General features: G+C 43.4%; 1 protein-coding gene across 2 annotated transcripts; it reads right to left on the bottom strand.

Annotated features, from left to right (window-relative positions):
* Positions 1-15530: 15530 nt before the first annotated feature.
* LOC119330107 (iron-sulfur cluster co-chaperone protein HscB homolog) lies at positions 15531-18813 on the bottom strand. Of its 2 annotated transcripts, none has more exons than XM_037603223.1 (6): positions 18040-18813; positions 16805-16895; positions 16625-16714; positions 16353-16418; positions 16107-16175; positions 15531-16024 (listed from the first exon to the last, which is right to left on the bottom strand). In XM_037603223.1, exons 1-6 carry the CDS (start codon positions 18363-18365, stop codon positions 15887-15889), a joined length of 780 nt encoding a protein of 259 aa, XP_037459120.1. In that variant the 5' UTR covers positions 18366-18813; the 3' UTR covers positions 15531-15886. The 2 variants fall into 2 exon arrangements, with proteins under 2 accessions (XP_037459120.1, XP_037459119.1); XM_037603222.1 differs by having other exon boundaries at positions 16805-16901; positions 18040-18811.
* Between the last annotated feature and the right edge of the window lie 1060 nt (positions 18814-19873).

Here is a 19873-nt window from a genome sequence, read left to right as displayed (position 1 = left end):
GTCGCCATGGCGGAACGCTACCCCGGAGACGAGGCGGCGGCCAACGGCTTCGGCCGCCGTTCGCTCCGCGAACAGGAGTCCTGGCTCCTGTTCCAGGCGAACATCCCGGCGCCGCCGGACATGCGCGCCGGGCCGACGGGGTGGAGGCTCATCGTCGGGGGAGTGCCCATTCCCCCGTTGCCCGACGCCGTGGCGAAGCCGAAGTACTTCGCCGAGGAAGTCGAGGTCGTGCGCGCCTCCCTCATCGACGCCCAACTCTCCCTCCCCCAGTACGCCGCCGACAACCACACGGCTTGGGCGGCGTATTTCGAGCGCCGCCAGCAGCAGCGCTTGGCGTCCATCAACGACGCGCCGGTGGTTGGCGTCCGACGGAACAACGAGGGGCGCCACCTGTGGTGGGGCGTCCCCGGCCGCACACTCGAGGGCGTGCAGACGTACCTCGAGGGCGGCAACGACCCGCCGTTGGCGTACCGGCGAGGGCGGCCGCCCCGGCGCAGCACCGATGCGCCGGGCCATGGGCGCCAAGGAGGTTCGGGTCCTCCTCCTCTTCTTCCTCCTCCCGATCTTCATCGCACTCCTCCGGCACTCCGGCCCTGCTCGGCGTCAAGGCCGAGCCCACGGCGGAGACGCCGCTCGGCCGGCGCACTCGCAGCGTCGGCATCGTCATCAACGAGGGCGGCCGGCGCGCCTCCTCGTCGGCTCCTCCTCCGCGCTTCGTCAAGCCAAAGACGGATCCGGGGCTCGTGCCGGTGAAGACGGAGCCGGGGCTCGAGCCCGTGAAGAAGGAGCCGGCCGCGCCGGTGACGACGGAGCTCGACGACGACGACGTGGCCCTGGAATGGGCGCGCAGGGACTCCATAGCGATGGAGAAGGAGCGCCTGGAGAAGGCGAAGGAGCGCCAGCGCGCCGCCCTGCTTCGCTTCGCGGAGCGTCGACGCGACCGCGATGAAGGCGGAGTCGTCGTCATCTGCGACAGCGACAACGACGATGATGCGCCGCCAGCAGTCCGCCATGGCGACGTCGGGCAGGAGTCCAGTAGGGGCGCCCGCGTCAAGGAGGAGAAGGCCGACGCCGACGATGGCGGCGACGGCGGCGACTTCAGCCAGTTTTTCCTTTAGATTAGTTTATGTATATGTGCTATGTAATGAAAATCCGCGAACTTCGCCGAAATGTGCTGAAATTTATCGTGTTTGGCCGAAATTTATCGTGTTTGGCCGAATTTTATCGTGTTTAAGTCGAACTTTGCCGAACTTCTTTTATTTTAAAACGTGCCTGGGGGCGGCCCTGGGGCCGGCGGCTGGGGACCAACTCGCCCCCAGGCCCAATTTTTGCGCCGGCTCACCCCCAGGCGGCGATTTTAGGCGCCCCCTGGGGGGCCAACGACTGGAGATGCCCTTAGAAACACCTTCTTCGTTGTATCAATCTCTGCTAAAAGACATACTCCAAAGACTTCGGTAAAGAGGCTGCAATTGGACTGAAGCAACAATGTTGCTACTCTTTCACCCGCAACAACATTATCAAAATGGTTTTTGAAAGCGCCTTGAGTCACCATACAAAAAGATGGGAAGTGTTGATCGATGAACGTACTTGGGCCGGGGATCATCCCCTAGAAGTGCAGGCCGTCGTATCACAATATCTTCACCATGGTGTCGATGAAAGATTTCAACTCCACAAAAAATCAAACCAACAAATAAAGTTTGACACACCAACATAAACCCATCAGATCCGAGTACCAGATATGCGAGGATAAAAAACTCTCTAACCTCATGGCACTGCCAAAATAACGAGAGTAAACTTATTATCACAATACGTCAAAGGACATAGAACTCTTGAAAATGCGCGGCTCCCCCACCTCCCAGCGCCAAGATGGCAACTGGAGGCGAGGGGACCAAAAATTTCATTGCGGTGACTTTTTTTTGCGAGCTCAAACCTTGTATTACTCAATCAAGGTATCATTACAATCCTCAGCAACTAACTCCAGAACTTCAGGAGGACCTGACCCTATCCAAGTCATAGTCCTATTATTAAGACGACTAAAAGAAGCTAACTTGTCACTCGTCTTATTCTGTGAGCGAGCGACAAGAGTAATACAAGTTTGATGAAGGTTCAATAAATCTCTAATCTCATTAGCTAACGATGAGTAGAGCGATCGATCGGTATCTCCACATGTGATCATAGCCACATCAACAGAAGAATCCAGCTCAACTTGTATCGGCAAAGCTGTACGTTGGATCGATGAGGACAACCCCTCCAAGCAAGCATAAAGCTCAGCCTCCAGCGCATCTCGGCAGAACTGTAACGTCCTACAAGCAGAGAAAATGATTTTTCCTGACTCATCTCTCAAGACCATGCCCGCACCAGCATCATCGCATGACACAAAAGCTCTATCTATGTTTAGTTTTGTCCACCCTTGCTTCGGTTTCTCCCAACTAGGCAACTTGGCCTTATGAGTAACCGGTTGAAACCTACTGTCCATCGTAATGTATGCTTTTCCTTTCGCTGAATCAGCACCATTATCATTCTTGATGGCCATCAGTGAGACAAGATAGCTCTGCAGGAATCGGACCGATACATCCATCTGCGGCGCCGGTTTATGATGCACCACCTCATTGCGTATGTACCAACTTCTCCAGAAAACAAGAAGAAGCATACACCTCTCAATCTCACTTCTTGGTGCAAGTAACTACAATAGCCACTCCTTTCCACAGTTATCAATTGACTGTAGCCAAGGTAATCTCCAGATTTTTGCCATGTTCAAATATAGATCCCTCCCGAATTGACAACTCAAAAACGGGTGGAAGTTGTCCTCCATGTCTAGTCCACAAACTGGGCAAATACTTGTGGTCTCCAATCCAATCTTATGCTTATTTTTCCACGTTGGCAGCCCATCGGTCACAACTCTCCATGCAAAATTTGCCACTGTTGGCGGAACTCCACAACTCCAGATGAACTTCCAATAGGTTCTCGCACCGGACGGCGACGAACTAGAGGATGCTGCATTGGCCCCGTGTAACTCATCAAACGCTAGATGATATGCGCTCTTCATGGAGAAGACACCCAACTTGTCCGCCCCCCATGCAATAACATCTTCGCCACGCCTGGGTGAGACCCTGATCTTCAGAATCTCCACCACATCTGCTTGCATGAAATATTGGTTCAGAGTTTGAACTTTCCAGGACCCATTGTCATTCAAGAGATCGGACACATATCGAATGCGACAAACTCCCTGCCTTGAGATCGGTTTATACGAGAAGGGTCGTGGGTCGTGGGATCCAACTATAACGCCACACCCGAATGCTTCTCCCATTGCCTATTCTCCAGATCAAACCTTTCTTCAATAACTCTAAACCATGGCTAATAGCCAGCCAAGACAATGAGGCATTTCCAGCAAACACCGTATCTTCTAACTTACCAGCCGGGTAGTATTTGGATTTGAGCAAGCGAGCACACAAACTATCCGGCCTTGTGATCAACCTCCAAGCCTGGCGCGCTAGAAGGGCTTGGTTGAATATACGAAAATCTCGGAAACCGATCCCACCTCTATCTTTTGGCTGCATAAGATGATCCCATCCCTTCCAATGAACCTTCCTCTTCCCCTTCTCCGATCCCCAATAAAAATTCCTCACCATTCTAGTGAGATTGTCACACACCGAGAACGGTAACTTGAACACTCCCATTATATATGTGGGTAAAGCTTGCGCGACAGACTTTATAAGCACCTCTCTCCCCGGCTACGCCAAATATCCGTCTCCCCACTGGACAAATCTTTTGGTAAGGCTTGTCTGAAGATTTTGAAACTTACCTTTAGACATTCGTCCCTCGGGAGTGGGAAGACCCAAGTACTTCTCCTCAAATACCAAACTTGTGAGTTTAAGAACATCCCTGACCTGCTCCTCAGTCGGGACCGGGCACGCTTCACCAAAGAATATCGAGCACTTGTCATAGTTCAAACTTTGGCCCGTGGCCGCACTATATAGATCCAAAGATGCTTTAACATGCCCCGCTTGATCCCTCGATGCCTGAAAAAACAGCATGGTATCATCTGCAAAAAGCAAGTGAGATATGCCCGGTGCTCTCCTACAGATTTTTACTGGAGCAATATCGCCAGCTACGCCAAAGACCATCTTCCACAAATAAGAATAAGAACGGACAGATTGGGTCTCCTTGCTATAGCCCATGCGACGGTGCAAATGAATCCAGGAGAGTTCCATTTAATTTTATTGAATACCTCTCCGGTGTGACACACACTATTATCCAGTCAATCCATTGATACGTCTCCAAGGTATCTATAATTTTTGATTGCTCCATGCTATTATATTATCTATTTTGGATGTTAATGGGCTTTATTTTACACTTTTATATCATTTTTGGGACTAACCTACTAACCGGAGGCCCAACCCAAATTGCTGTTTTTTTGCCTATTTTATAGTTTCACCGAAAAGGAATATCAAACGGAGTCCAAATGGAATGAAACCTTCGGGAACGTGATTTTCTCAACAAACGTGATCCAGTAGACTTGGAGTGGGTGTCAAGAAACAATCGAGGAGGCCACGAGGCAGGGGGCGCGCCTACCCCCTAGGCGCGCCCTTCACCCTCGTGGGCCCCTCGTTGCTCCACCGACCTACTTCTTCCTCCTATATATATCCACGTACCCCCCAAACTTCCAGGAGCACCACGAAAACCTAATTCCACCGCCACAACCTTCTGTACCCGAGAGATCCCATCTTGGGGCCTTTTCCGGAGCTCCGCCGAAGGGGGCATTGATCACGGAGGGCCTCTACATCAACTCCATGGCCTCTCCCGTGATGTGTGAGTAGTTTACTTCAGACCTTCGGGTCCATAGTTATTAGCTAGATGGCTTCTTCTCTCTCTTTGGATCTCAATACAAAGTTCTCCTTGATTCTCTTGGAGATCTATTCGATGTAATCTTCTTTTGCGGTGTGTTTGTCGAGATCCATGAATTATGGGTTTATGATCCAGATTAACTATGAACAATATTTGAATCTCCTCTGAATTCTTTTATGTATGATTGGTTATCTTTGCAAGTCTCTTCGAATTACCAGTTTGGTTTGGCCTACTAGATTGATCTTTCTTGCAATGGGAGAAGTGCTTAGCTTTGGGTTCAATCTTGCAGTGCTCGATCCCAGTGCCAGAAAGGAAAACGACACGTATTGTATTGTTGCCATCGAGGATAAAAATATGGGGTTTATATCATATTGCATGAGTTTATCCCTCTACATCATGTCATCTTACTTAAAGCATTACTCTGTTCTTATGAACTTAATACTCTAGATGTATGCTGGATAGCGGTCGATGTGTGGAGTAATAGTAGTAGATGCAGAATCGTTTCGGTTTACTTGTCACGGACGTGATGCCTATATACATGATCATACCTAGATATTCTCATAAGTATGTTCAATTCTATCAATTGCTCGACAGTAATTCGTTTACCCACCGTAATACTTATGCTCTTGAGAGAAGCCACTAGTGAAACCTATGGCCCCCGGGTCTATCTTCCATCATATTAATCTTCCAACACTTAGCTATTTCTATTGCCGTTTATTTTACTTTGCATCTTTATTTCTCTTTATCATAAAAATACCAAAAATATTATCTTATCATATCTATCAGATCTCACTCTCGTAAGTGACCGTGAAGGGATTGACAACCCCTTTATCGCGTTGGTTGTGAGGTTCTTATTTGTTTGTGTAGGTGCGTGGGACTCGAGCGTGATCTCCTACTAGATTGATACCTTGGTTCTCAAAAACTGAGGGAAATACTTACGCTACTTTACTATATCACCCTTTCCTCTTCAAGAGAAAACCAACGCAGTGCTCAAGAGGTAGCAAGAAGGATTTCTGGCTCCGTTGCCGGGGAGATTCGTGCCAAGTCAAGTCAAGATTTGAATCCCCTGGCGCCATTGCCGGGGACTCTATGCACAAGTCAAGACATACTAAGTACCCATCACAAACTCTTATCCCTCGCATTACATTATTTGCCGTTTGCCTCTCGTTTTCCTGTCCCCCACTTCACCCTTGCTATTTTATTCGTCCTCTCTTTTTTCCGTTCGCCTCTTTTTCGCTTGCTTTTTGTTTGCCCGTGTGTTGGATTGCTTGCTTGTCACGATGACTCAATACAATACTAAATTGTGTGACTTTGCCAATACCAACAACAATGATTTTCTTAGCACTCCGATTGCTCCTCTTACCAATGCTGAATCTTGTGAAATTAATGCTGCTTTGTTGAATCTTGTCATGAAAGATCAATTCGCCGGCCTTCCTAGTGAAGATGCCGCTACCCATCTAATCAACTTTGTTGATTTGTGTGATATGCAAAAGAAGAAAGATGTGGATAATGATATTGTTAAACTTAAGCTATTTCCGTTTTCACTTAGAGATCATGCTAAAGCTTGGTTTTCATCTTTGCCTAAAAATAGTATTGATTCATGGAATAAGTGCAAATATGCTTTTATCTCTAAATATTTTCCTCCTGCTAAGATCATCTCTCTTAGAAACGATATTATGAATTTTAAGCAACTTGATCATGAACATGTTGCACATGCTTGGGAGAGGATGAAATTAATGATACGTAATTGCCCTACACATGGTTTGAATCTTTGGATGATTATACAAATTTTTATGCCGGATTGAATTTTGCTTCTAGAAATCTTTTAGATTCGGCCGCGGGAGGCACTTTTATGGAAATCACTTTAGGAGAAGCTACCAAACTCCTAGATAATATTATGGTTAATTATTCTCAATGGCACACTGAAAGATCTACTAGTAAAAAAGTGCATGCGATAGAAGAAATTAATGTTTTGAGTGGAAAGATGGATGAACTTATGAAATTGTTTGCTAATAAGAGTGCTCCTACTGATCCTAATGATATGCCTTTGTCTACCTTGATTGAGAATAATAATGAATCTATGGATGTGAATTTTGTTGGTAGGAATAATTTTAGTAACAGCGCGTATAGAGGAAATTTTAATTCTAGGCCGTTTCCTAGTAATTCCTTTAATAATTATGGTAATTCCTACAACAATTCTTATGGAAATTATAATAAGATGCCCTCTGATTTTGAATATATTATTAAAGAATTTATTACTTCGCAAAAGAGTTTCAATGCTTTGCTTGAAGAAAAATTGCTTAAGGTTGATGAATTGGCTAGGAACGTTGATAGAATTTCTCTTGATGTTGATTCTTTGAAACTTAGATCTATTCCACCTAAGCATGATATCAATGAGTCTCTCAAAGCCATGAGAATTTCCATTGATAAGTGCAAAGAAAGAACCGCTAGGATGCGTGCTAAGAAAGATTGCTTTGTGAAATTGTGTTCTTCTAGTTTTTGTGAAAATAAAGATGAAGATCTAAAAGTTATTGATGTGTCTCCTATTAAATTTTTGTTTTGCAATATGAATCTTGATAATGATGGGACTGAAGATGATCCACCTTTACCTAGAAGGCGTTCCAAAAATTCAGAGTTTTTTGATCTTGATGCAAAAATTGGTAAAAGTGGGATTGAAGAGGTCAAAACTTTAGATATCAATGAACCCACTATTTTAGATTTCAAGGAATTTAATTATGATAATTGCTCTTTGATAGATTGTATTTCCTTGTTGCAATCCGTACTAAATTCTCCTCATGCTTATAGTCAAAATAAAGCTTTTACTAAACATATCGTTGATGCTTTGATGCAATCTTATGAAGAAAAATTGGAGTTGGAAGTTTCTACCCCTAGAAAACTTTATGATGAGTGGGAACCTACTATTAAAATTAAAATTAAAGATCATGAATGCTATGCTTTGTGTGATTTGGGTGCTAGTGTTTCCACGATTCCGAAAACTTTATGTGATTTGCTAGGATTCCGTGAATTTGATGATTATTCTTTAAACTTGCACCTTGCGGATTCCACTATTAAAAAACCTATGGGAAGAATTAATGATGTTCTTATTGTTTCAAATAGGAACTATGTGCCCGTTGATTTAATTGTTCTTGACATAGATTGCAATCCTTCATGTCCTATTATTCTTGGTAGACCTTTCCTTAGAACGATTGGTGCAATTATTGATATGAAGGAAGGGAATATTAAATTCGAATTTCCATTAAGGAAAGGCATGGAACACTTTCCTAGAAAGAAAGTTAAATTACCATATGAATCTATTATGAGAGCCACTTATGGATTGCCTACCAAAGATGGCAATACCTAGATCTATCTTCGCTTTTATGCCTAGCTAGGGGCGTTAAACGATAGCGCTTATTGGGAGGCAACCCAATTTTATTTTTATTCCTTGCTTTTTGCTCCTGTTTAATAATAAATAATTTATCTAGCCTCTGTTTTGGTTGTTTTTTTGTGTTTAATTAGTGTTTGTGCCAAGTAGAACTGTTGGGAAGACTTGGGGAAAGTCTTTTTGATCTTGCTGTAAAAAACAGAAACTTTAGCGCTCACGAGAATTGCTGTCATTTTTATTTGGAAAGTGATATTTAGTTAATTATTTTTGCAGATGATTACTAGATAAATTACTCATGTCCAGAAATTTATTTTAGAATTTTGGGGGTTCCAGAAGTTTGCGTTAGCTACAGATTACTACAGACTATTTTTTTGACAGATTCTGTTTTTCGTGTGTTGTTTGCTTATTTTGATGAATCTATGGCTAGTAAAAGAGTTTATAAACCATAGAGAAGTTGGAATACAGTAGGTTTAACACCAATATAAATTAAGAATGAGTTCATTACAGTACCTTAAAGTGGTGTTTTGTTTTCTTTCGCTAACGGAGCTCACGAGATTTTCTATTTAAGTTTTGTGTTGTAAAGTTTTCAAGTTTTGGGTAAAGATTCGATGGATTATGGAACAAGGAGTGGCAAGAGCCTAAGCTTGGGGATGACCATGGCACCCCAAGTTAAAATTCAAGGACACCAAAAAGCCTAAGCTTGGGGATGCCCCGGAAGGCATCCCCTCTTTCGTCTTTGTCTATCGGTAACTTTATTTGGGGCTATATTTTTATTCACCACATGATATGTGTTTTGCTTGGAGCGTCTTGTATGATTTGAGTCTTTGCTTTTTAGTTTACCACAATCATCTTTTCTGTACACACCTTTTGAGAGAGACTCACATGATTTGAAATTTATTAGAATACTCTATGTGCTTCATTTATATCTTTTGAGCCATATAGTTTTTGCTCTAGTGCTTCACTTATACCTTTTAGAGCACGGCGGTGGTTTTATTTTATAAAAATAATTGATATATCATGCTTTACTTATATTATTTTGAGAGTCCTTTAGAACAACATGGAAATTTGCTTTTAGGAATAATATAAAAACTTTCATAGAAGTGCATTGAATACTATGAGAAGTTTGATACTTGATAATTGTTTTGAGATATGGAGATGGTGATATTAGAGTCATGCTAGTTGAGTAGTTGTGAATTTTAGAAATACTTGTGTTGAAGTTTGTGATTCCCGTAACATGCACGTATGATGAACCGTTATGTGACGAAGTCGGAGCATGATTTATTTATTGATTGTCCTCCTTATGAGTGGCAGTCGGGGACGAGCGATGGTCTTTTCCTACCAATCTATCCCCCTAGGAGCATGCGCGTAATACTTTGTTTTGATAACTAATAGATTTTTGCAATAAGTATGTGAGTTCTTTATGATTAATGTTGAGTCCGCAGATTATACGCACTCTCACCCTTCTACCATTGCTAGCCTCTCTAATATCGCGCACTTTTCGCCGGTATCATACACCCACCATATATACCTTCCTCAAAACAGCCACCATACGTACCTATTATGGCATTTCCATAGCCATTCCGAGATATATTTCCATGCAACTTTCCATCGTTCTGTTATTATGACACGCTTCATCATTGTTATATTGCTTGCATGATCATGTAGTTGACATCGTATTTGTGGCAAAGACACCGTTCATAATTCTTCATACATGTCACTCATGCATCATTGCACATCCCGGTACACCGCCGGAGGCATTCACATAGAGTCATATTTTGTTCTAAGTATCGAGTTGTAATTCTTGAGTTGTAAGTAAATAAAGTGCGATGATCATCATTATTAGAGCATTGTCCCAAGTGAGGAAAGGATGATAGAGACTATGATTCCCCCACAAGTCGGGATGAGACTTCGGACGAAAAAAGAAGAAAAAAAAAGAGAAAGGCCATAAAAAGGAGAAGGCCCGAAAAGAAAATAAGAGAAAAAGAGAGAAGGGACAATGCTACTATCATTTTTCCACACTTGTGCTTCAAAGTAGCACCATGATCTTCATGATAGAGAGTCTCCTATGATATCACTTTCATATACTAGTGGGAATTTTTAATTATAGAACTTGGCTTGTATATTCCAATGATGAGCTTCCTCAAAATGCCGTGGGTCTTCATGAGCAAGCAAGTTGGATGCACACCCACTTAGTTTCTTTTGTTGAGCTTTCATATACTTATAGCTCTAGTGCATCCGTTGCATGGCAATCCCTACTCACTCACATTGATATCTATTGATGGGCATCTCCATAGCCCGTTGATACGCCTAGTTGATATGAGACTATCTTCTCCTTTTTGTCTTCTCCACAACCATCATTCTATTTCACATATAGTGCTATATCCATGGCTCACGCTCATGTATTGCGTGAAGATTGAAAAAGTTTGAGAACATCAAAAGTATAAAACAATTACTTGGCTTGTCATCGGGGTTGTGAATGATTTGAATATTTTGTGTGGTGAAGATGGAGCATAGCCAGACTATATGATTTTGTAGGGATAATTTTCTTTGGCCATGTTGTTTTGAGAAGACATGCTTAGTTAGTATGCTTGAAGTATTACTATTTTTATGTCAATATTAAACTTTTATCTTGAATCTTTCGGATCTGAACATTCATGCCATAATAAAGAAAAATTACATTGAAAAATATGTTAGAAAGCATTCCACATCAAAAATTCTTTTTTATCATTTACCTACTCGAGGACGAGCAGGAATTAAGCTTGGGAATGCTTGATACGTCTCCAACGTATCTATAATTTTTGATTGCTCCATGCTATTATATTATCTATTTTGGATGTTAATGAGCTTTATTTTACATTTTTATATCATTTTTGGGACTAACCTACTAACCGGAGGCCCAACCCAAATTGCTGTTTTTTGCCTATTTTAGAGTTTCACCAAAAAGGAATATCAAACGGAGTCCAAACGGAATGAAACCTTCGGGAACGTGATTTTCTCAACAAACGTGATCCAGGAGACTTGGAGTGGGCGTCAAGAAACAATTGAGGAGGCCACGAGGCAGGGGGGCGCGCCCTCCACCCTCGTGGGCCCCTCGTTGCTCCATCGACCTACTTATTCCTCCTATATATATATCCACGTACCCCCAAACATACAGGAGCACCACGAAAACCTAATTCCACTGCCGCAACCTTCTGTACACGAGAGATCCCATCTTGGGGCCTTTTCCAGAGCTCCGCCGAAGGGGGCATTGATCACGGAGGGCCTCTACATCAACTCCATGGCCTCTTCGGTGATGTGTGAATAGTTTACTTCAGACCTTCGGGTCCATAGTTATTAGCTAGATGGCTTCTTCTCTCTCTTTGGATCACAATACAAAGTTCTCCTCGATTCTCTTGGAGATCTATTCGATGTAATCTTTTTTTGCGGTGTGTTTGTCGAGATCGGATGAATTGTGGGTTTATGATCCAGATTATCTATGAACAATATTTGAATCTCATCTGAATACTTTTATGTACGATTGGTTATCTTTGCAAGTCTCTTCAAAATAATCAGTTTGGTTTGGCCTACTAGATTAATCTTTCTTGCAATGGGAGAAGTGCTTAGCTTTGGGTTCAATCTTGCGGTGCTCGATCCCAGTGACAGAAAGGGAAATGACACGTATTGTATTATTGCCATCGAGGATAAAAAGATGGGGTTTATATCATATTACATGAGTTTATCCCTCTACATCATGTCATCTTACTTAAAGCATTACTCTGTTCTTATGAACTTAATACTCTAGATGCATGCTGGATAGCGGTCGATGTGTGGAGTAATAGTAGTAGATGCAGAAGCGTTTCGGTCTACTTGTCACTGACGTGATGCCTATATACATGATCATACCTAGATATTCTCATAACTATGCTCAATTCTATCAATTGCTCGACAGTAATTCGTTTACCCACCGTAATACTTATGCTCTTGAGAGAAGCCACTAGTAAAACCTATGACCCCCGGGTCTATCTTCCATCATATTAATCTTCCAACACTTAGCTATTTCTATTGCCGTTTATTTTACTTTGCATCTTTATTTCTCTTTATCATAAAAATACCAAAAATATTATCTTATCATATCTATCAGATCTCACTCTCGTAAGTGACTGTGAAGGGATTGACAACCCCTTTATCGCGTTGGTTGCGAGGTTCTTATTTGTTTGTGTAGGTGCATGGGACTCGAGCGTGATCTCCTACTGGATTGATACCTTGGTTTTCAAAAACTGAGGGAAATACTTACGCTACTTTACTTCATCATCCTTTCCTCTTTAAGGGAAAACCAACACAGTGCTCAAGAGGTAGCATCCATCGATGAGAGAACCCTAACCTTTGCATCACCTGCTTCAAGAAAGCCCAATCAACTCTATCATAAGCTTTTGACAAGTCCAACTTATATGCACAAAAACTCCTTGAGGGATCCTTCTCTTGTTTAATATAATGCAAGCACTCGAAGGCAACCAAAGCATTGTCTGTAATAATCCTGCCTGGTATAAATGCACTTTCCTCCACATAGATTATATCATCCAGCAAGGGCCTTAATCTGTTAACAAGGCACTTTGAAATTACCGTGTAGGTGACATTACAAAGACTTATTGGCCTATAGTCAGACATCCTTGAGAGGTTAGATGTTTTTGGGATGAGCACAATTGATGTATCATTTAACACCCTCAGGCATAACACCAGAACTGGAAAAAATTCTTGACCGCAGCCAGCACTCCCTCCTTCACCGTGCTCCAATTACGCTGGAAGAAACGAGCGGGAAAGCCGTCTAGGCCTGGTGCCTTCAAAGGCCCAATTTGAAACAATGCATCGGAGATCTCCTTGTCCGTAAACGGCGCACACAGCTGGTCATTATCAGCCGGCGTCACCACTCGTTCAAACAAACTTACTACTTCAGATGCATTCAAGGTAGTGTCTGCAGCAAATATATTATGGAAATACTCGTTTGCGATCCTGCTCATCGCTGCAAACTCCGTATGAACGGTTCCGATGCTGTAAGTCAATACCCTGATCTTATTCTTCCTCGCTCTCCAGACTGCTTAAGCGCCCTCAGCGCCCTTAACGGGATTAATTTTAATAGAATTTGCCAGTCCACCGCAGCTAAAATTTTTCAGTTTAATTTTGTGTCAATTAGGGTAACTGGCGTTCACGCACAACACAGTATGGGTCGACCAGCTATGTTTTTTAATGGGTTGACTGATGAGCCTATGCGACCATTGACCGTTAACCGGTCCACCAGCGACCGTTGACCTCAGAGAGTCAGCCATTGACTTAAAAAAGGGAAACATTCACATTTTTTTTATAAAAGTTCAATAAATTTTAGAAAGTTCATGAAATTTCAATAAAGTTATTTTTTGAAAATGTTCATAAAAGTTTTAAAAGTTCAAAATTTGAGAAAAGATCATGAATTTGGAAAATTTGTAATTTGGCAAAAGTTCACAAAACGGAAAAGATCATGAATTTGGAAAAGAAAAGTTCAAAAAATATTTGAAAAAAGTTCATGAATTTGAAATAAAAATTCACAACAAACATAAAAAGGTTTTCAAATTTGAAAATAAGTTTGAGAAATTGGAAAAAGTTCACGAATTTGATAAACAAAAAAAGGAAGATAGAAAAAGGAGGAAACAAAAAAGGAAAAAAGGAAACAAAATGGGAAAAACTGGTGGAGCAAAACACTAAAGTGGCCGGCCCATCTAGATACCTAGAGGGGGTGTGTGCCGGTTAGTAAAATACACTCTAACCGGCGCTTAAGGCGCCAAATAGGAGTCGGGAGTTTTAACCCTAGCCCTCTGCTTCTCCGTTGCGCTGGCGGCAAACCCTATTGGTGGTGGGGAGGTTCTCCGCCGCTAGTGTCCCAACGATCGTGCCACCGTAGTAAGCCGGGCGGTGACCCACCGAGCACGACATTGGTCGTCGAGTGGACGACGAGCAGTGAGACTATTGGCGTATGTTGGATCTGTGGGTGCGATGGTGGTCAGATGGTTAAGCCAAATCACAGAGACAAAGGAAGTATCCTACGCTGATACCAATTATAAGTTCAAAGTATACAATTAGAGAGGGTGAATGGGTATTTTAAATATATTCTTTGAAAAAGAAAAGTTCTTCGAAGAACAGTTGAATAACAGAACTCCAACTAAGCAGAAATGGTGAATTCTAGAAAAGTAGAAAGCTAAACTTAGGAGCATGCAATGAAAACAACTACTACTCCGTCCGAATTTATTAGGCCCCCTCTTATTTTGGGCTAACATTTGACAATAGATTTAACTAATAAAATGTAAACTATATGTCAGAAAATTATATCAGTGAAAACCTATTCCGAATAAAAATCCATTAACATATTCTTTTAGCATATGCTTTATACTTTATTAGTCAAATAGATGGTCAAAATTTGAACTAAATACGAGGGGGCCTAAGAAAACCAGATGGAGGTAGTAACAAAAGTAGACAGGAGCGAGCTAGTAAGATACTAGTAAATAGAGAAACACTAAGCAATTAAACTAAACTAGCAAGAAGACACAATTCTCAAAACCAATAACGAGTACATAACTTAACAAAATTAAGTAATGGAATGGAAGTACTTGATAAGTCTTCACAGAAGTCACAGAGAGGACAGAGAGAAGAATTCTTCAAAACACAACAATGTACTCAAAGTACATGTTTCAAGGAATTGTAACTCGTAAGCTTGGTGAAGACACAATGATTTGTTTACCCAAATTCAAACTATTCAAAATCCAATTCATCGCTAATGGCGAAACCAGCCTGTATGTGCACCGCACGAGTAACCTTTGCTTGGTTATACGTCTTGGTTGAAGAGGCTTAGCGCTCTTACGGCACAATAGTCCTCACATTGTTCTCCTTGAACTAAGTTTCTCAGAACTCGTAGATCTTGGCATCTTGCGGTGATCTCCAAACCGGTACAAACATGTTCTTCGACAACCAGTCCCGAGCTCAGCCAAAAAAATCAAGCCAGGCTAAGTCGGGCTTGCCATTTGAGTCGTGCCCAGGCTCCATTTTGCAGCCGAAACTGCATTTGGGCCAGGCTCGGGCTTCAGTTTTTCAGCATTTCAGGTCAGGTTTTGGAGCTGGCCTTACATGTTTACACTCTTCTAAAAAACAGCATTCGAGGCAGGCTTTCAGTCTTGTTTTCGAGCCAGTCTCCACTTGAGAAAAGGGACATTTTCAGGCTTCGGGCCAGTCCGGGGTTCAGGCTTTTTCAAGCCCAGCCCAAAACCTGGCCCGGCCCGGCATATGATCAGGTTTATTCAGGGGATGCAGATCCTCTGACGTACGTACGAAGCAAAATCAGGGATAGCTACAGTTCCCTGATCTGCCCTCGGTACGCGCACGAAAAGCAACCAGCACAGTATTTTGTCTGCAGTACAATTTTCCCACGGCCACACCAGCCAACCAGGATACAACACAGGTAACGCAAGGAAAACAACGTATAAAAACAGAGTCACTTTATTCAGTCAAACTACGTAGTACGGACTCTGCCTCTCAGGATGCCTCAACAGACCTGCAACCAGCTTACAAGCGCATGTCAGCCACCAGACTCCCGGCGCCGTGGACCCTGTCTAGTTTTCTTGAAGGCGTAACAATCTACATGGCTCCCAGTCGGGGCCAAGATCAAAGCTTCTTCACAGTTTCTTCCATAGCACGTTCATAGTATCTCATCCTCTGTGTAGCTTCCACGGCGCCGTCGAAGTCCCTCTTGTTGAACGCTTCCTGGAAGGATTTGGCCCAGGTTTCGAGCTTACTCTTCATCTGGGAAAGGTTACATACAATGTGAGCCAATTCTGCTTCCCCATTGGGGATAATGGCATGGTGTAATCATGTTCAGAAGAACCTGAGATTGGATCTTCTTCAGAGTTTGCGAATCACCGGCTTCGCTAACTGCTTCGCGTATCTCCATCATCTGCAAGTTAAATGAAAGTATAGTTTTCTTCAGAGTGATCATGTGCCGAGATATATTTTCTTGGTAATATAAAATAATTAATTCTTCTTGCAGCTATTGGAAGTAAACTATATGAAAGCAGAATTTGATGATTTTTGTTGGCTGCATGCAAAAGCATAAAGGGGGAGATTGTTTTACCTCCATAAGAAGTTCTGGATCATTGATAGTCTTCTCCTCATCAACGTGTATCCCCTCAAGTTGCAGCTGCCAAATGGTTTGGTATGGTTGAAAAGCGTTTTGGCAGTAAGATGTAATTTCATATTTACTTATGTAAGTCAACGAAAGAAAAACTCAATATAACCATAACAGCTGCTGGGATGGCCCAACAAACCACACATCATTACGTCAAGCTTTTATGGTTGAACACTTCTGCATCAGTGAAACTTAAGAACACCACTGGAGCAACTTACCAAGTACAATGCCCTTGGTAAAGGTTTGCTCAGTGTGCGATATGCCTCAATGACAAGTGCTGACTGCCCGGCCGCAAAATCTCTCTCTTTCTGCAAGAGACACAAGCCATATCAGGAGAGGTTTGAAGGCTCAAACTAAAATGGGAATATCCAACTTTTGCTAAGGATGTCAGTCTCTACCTCTGATTTAGAATGAACAAGGTCAGGATGTAACTTCTTCTGCCAGTCTTTGTACTTTCCTTCTAAGTTGGTATCCTTTACGTCATATCCTCTGTCCCTACAGAAACCAGTTAAAATTTCAACCACTGTTCTATGTTTAAGCCGTGGGTGTTACTATACTAGAATGAACAATGTTTGCAATGTTAGGATCTTTCAAGAAATCATTTTAAGGGAGATGAATCAATGATATGATTATTAAGACGTGAGCAAGTGATGTTTAAGATGAAGCAAATGGTACAATATTGTAGCATTACAGGAACTGACAAGTGCACGGAGCGGCTGAAGATGTTTGAAAATCCAATCCTCAAAGTCGATTTTCTGAGGACAAGCAATCACACACGAGGCACGGCATCGAGATTTGTTAACAAGGTTCACCGAACTCGGCTACAACCCCGGGGCATGACTACGGGCGCTCCTCCCTGCTGACACCGCTACTCTGTTCAAGAATTCATCCGATTAACCAGTTAACTTGCCGATTAATCCCTACTCATAGGGTCCCCGAGTAGCCGATTACCCGATAAATCGTCCGATTAATTGATTAAATGGCCGATTAACTTGCCGATTAGCCTATTAATCCCCTACTCACCAGCCGACCGAACAGCTACCAGTTAACGATTTCCTCAACAAAGGCTACAATACCAACACCAGACCACCCGGGCACCGACATGCCATCAGATCCGTCGTGCACCTGTGCTATTATTTTGGCATTGGTTATAGGAGGCCTAGGATACAAGTGTCCTTGAACACGACTCCATACCCTATCTACACACCATACAAATCCAAGTCCAAACTTAACCTGACTTGTAAAAATATTCGACACAATTCCAACAGAAGATATGCATCCAGTTATTATCATAGGTAGAAAGTTGTGCCACACACAAAAGTTCATTCATCAACCAGTCCCATGCCTTATTATTTTGCTTGCTGATATATGGGGAACACGAAAGTTCAAAAGAGTACCAGCCAAAATTCCAGTATATTAACATCATAATGCAGCAAATTCAGGTGTGCTCATAAATTATATTTGTTAAGTACGGTACACCAGATGCAGCATTTCTCACAAGAAAATAAATAAAGTTGTTTCAAAACTAGAATAACAGCAAATTCAGCAAAAGACACAGCACACAGGCAAATATGGTCTGATTGCCCACAAACACGCAACAAAAGATGGAAGGTTCAGGAAGGTTGCTACTCACAGGCCAAATATTCGGAAGTAGTCGACCGCAGGATCAACGGGCTGCACACTCCTGCAGGACCCGCAGGAGAGGAATGCCCCCTTGGCGCCACAACTCCAGCACTCGCCGCCAATGCCGCCATCACCTCCTGCCTGGTTCGATAGGCTTCGAGAGGGAGGAACTCCGATGGAATCCCGAAAGGTTCCAAGATTGTGGTGGAAAGAGGATGAAGCGAAGGCGGAGCTAGAGCAGGTGGCTGTGGGAGCAGGAGGCTGTGGGGGTCGTCGGATGCGGCGGCCGGCGATTCCGGCGAGGTGGAGGCAGATCGGTCCGGCTCGGCGCCACATGGTCTTTGGCTGGTTGACCACTCGGTGGGCGAAGGCACGAGGAAATTGGGGAATTTGAGGCACTTTCCAATGCAATAGACAGCAAAGAGCAAACCCTAAATCAGAAATTGGGGAATGGGAAGTGGCGCAATGGAAAACTTGCCTCAAGTCCTCAAATCGGGCTAAAGGCTGGCCACTGGGCAGGGTTGCTGGCTTGCAGCCGGCCGAGTGCCGGAATCGGCGGACAGCGGACTGGGCGGCAGGCGCCGGTTTGCAGGGGCGCCAAGGGGGCGCGGTAGCGCCGAGCTCCGGGAAGGGGCGCCTCCTTGGCGTCTAGCGACGGCGAGGCAGGCAGCGACGGGCGATGGCGTCCGGCGAGGTAAGCGGCGAGCCGGCGAGATCAGGAGCCGAGCGGCCGAGGTAGAGGGCGAGTAGGGGCTCGGTGCGTCTGTCCCAGTTTTTTTTGTCTGTCCCAGTGTGCCTGCGTGCGTTGTTTGTTGGGCTAGCTTCTTTTTTTTTTGAGAATGTTTGTTGGGCTAGCTGGCTGAGATGGGTCGGGAGATTGATGTTGGGCCTTGTTTTCTTTTCTGGTCTATATGTAATTTTCTATGATATAGGCCGGTTTAAAATTCCAGGGTGGGCCACGACCCACGAAATCACTAGTTGAGGAGCATTTCTTTCAAAGATCACTTCCACCCTCTTCGGATTGCGACAAGTGACACGCTGCATGTGTGTCACTTGTTGCAACCTGAGTTTTTTTTTCGTAGATCCGTTTATTTAAAATGTTTTATCTCTTAAACCGTGCATTCAAATCTCAAATCGTTTTCACCATTGAATTTCTCGCGTTGAGATCTTCAATACTAGATCACATATTGATAGATTATGGCAAACTTTTTTCACAAAAAAACTCGGACAAAAAGCCGAACCGGAAGCACTTTATTCTTTCCGAAAGGCACGCTTGCGCCTCTTGTGAAAGCAAAACCGTGCCTCTCACGAAAGGACAAAAAAAGAGAAAATACATTTTTTTCGTTTCCGTGAGGCACGGCCGTGCCTCCCACGAAAGATTTTTTTATTTAGGAAAGACGCCTTTTTATGTTTCCGAGAAGCACGGTCGTGCCTCTCGTGGAAGCAAATCCATACCTCTCGCAGAAGTAAAACCTTTCCTCTCGCGGAAGCAAAAGAAAAACGTTTTTTTGCACAACTTTTTTTTGTCGAAAAGCTAAGAAAAAATGGTAGAAAACCGAAAAGCCAAAAAACCCTTAAAAGCCAAAAATGTGTGTGAAAAAGCAAAATAAAAAACAAAATTTGGAGGCAGTGCCCAGAGCACGGCAGGTAGCGGTGGCAGAGAGCGCGCTCGCTCTCTTCCCACCCCAAGTGGCTCTTGGGGAGGCTCCCGAAGAAGCGCACCTCAATTAGTGACCCACCATGTCCACCCTATAGGATGTTGATCCGTCTTTTGAGTTATTCCCATTAAAAATTCAGCACCTAGTGATCATTTTGACGCTGAGAGGTGGGGGACCTGGCATCTT

This window comes from Triticum dicoccoides, chromosome 7A, assembly GCF_002162155.2.
Source record: "Triticum dicoccoides isolate Atlit2015 ecotype Zavitan chromosome 7A, WEW_v2.0, whole genome shotgun sequence".
Taxonomy (NCBI): domain Eukaryota; kingdom Viridiplantae; phylum Streptophyta; class Magnoliopsida; order Poales; family Poaceae; genus Triticum; species Triticum dicoccoides.
This window is presented reverse-complemented; position numbering and strand designations above follow the sequence as displayed.

Coding starts and splice junctions, on each gene's coding strand:
- LOC119330107 (XM_037603222.1), bottom strand. CDS start 18,365: ATGTGGCGCCGAGCCGGACCGATCTGCCTCCACCTCGCCGGAATCGCC. Junction 16,176..16,352: donor ATCCAGAACTTCTTATGGAG/GTAAAACAATCT, acceptor TTTAACTTGCAG/ATGATGGAGATACGCGAAGC. Junction 16,025..16,106: donor TGAAGAAGATCCAATCTCAG/GTTCTTCTGAAC, acceptor AACCTTTCCCAG/ATGAAGAGTAAGCTCGAAAC.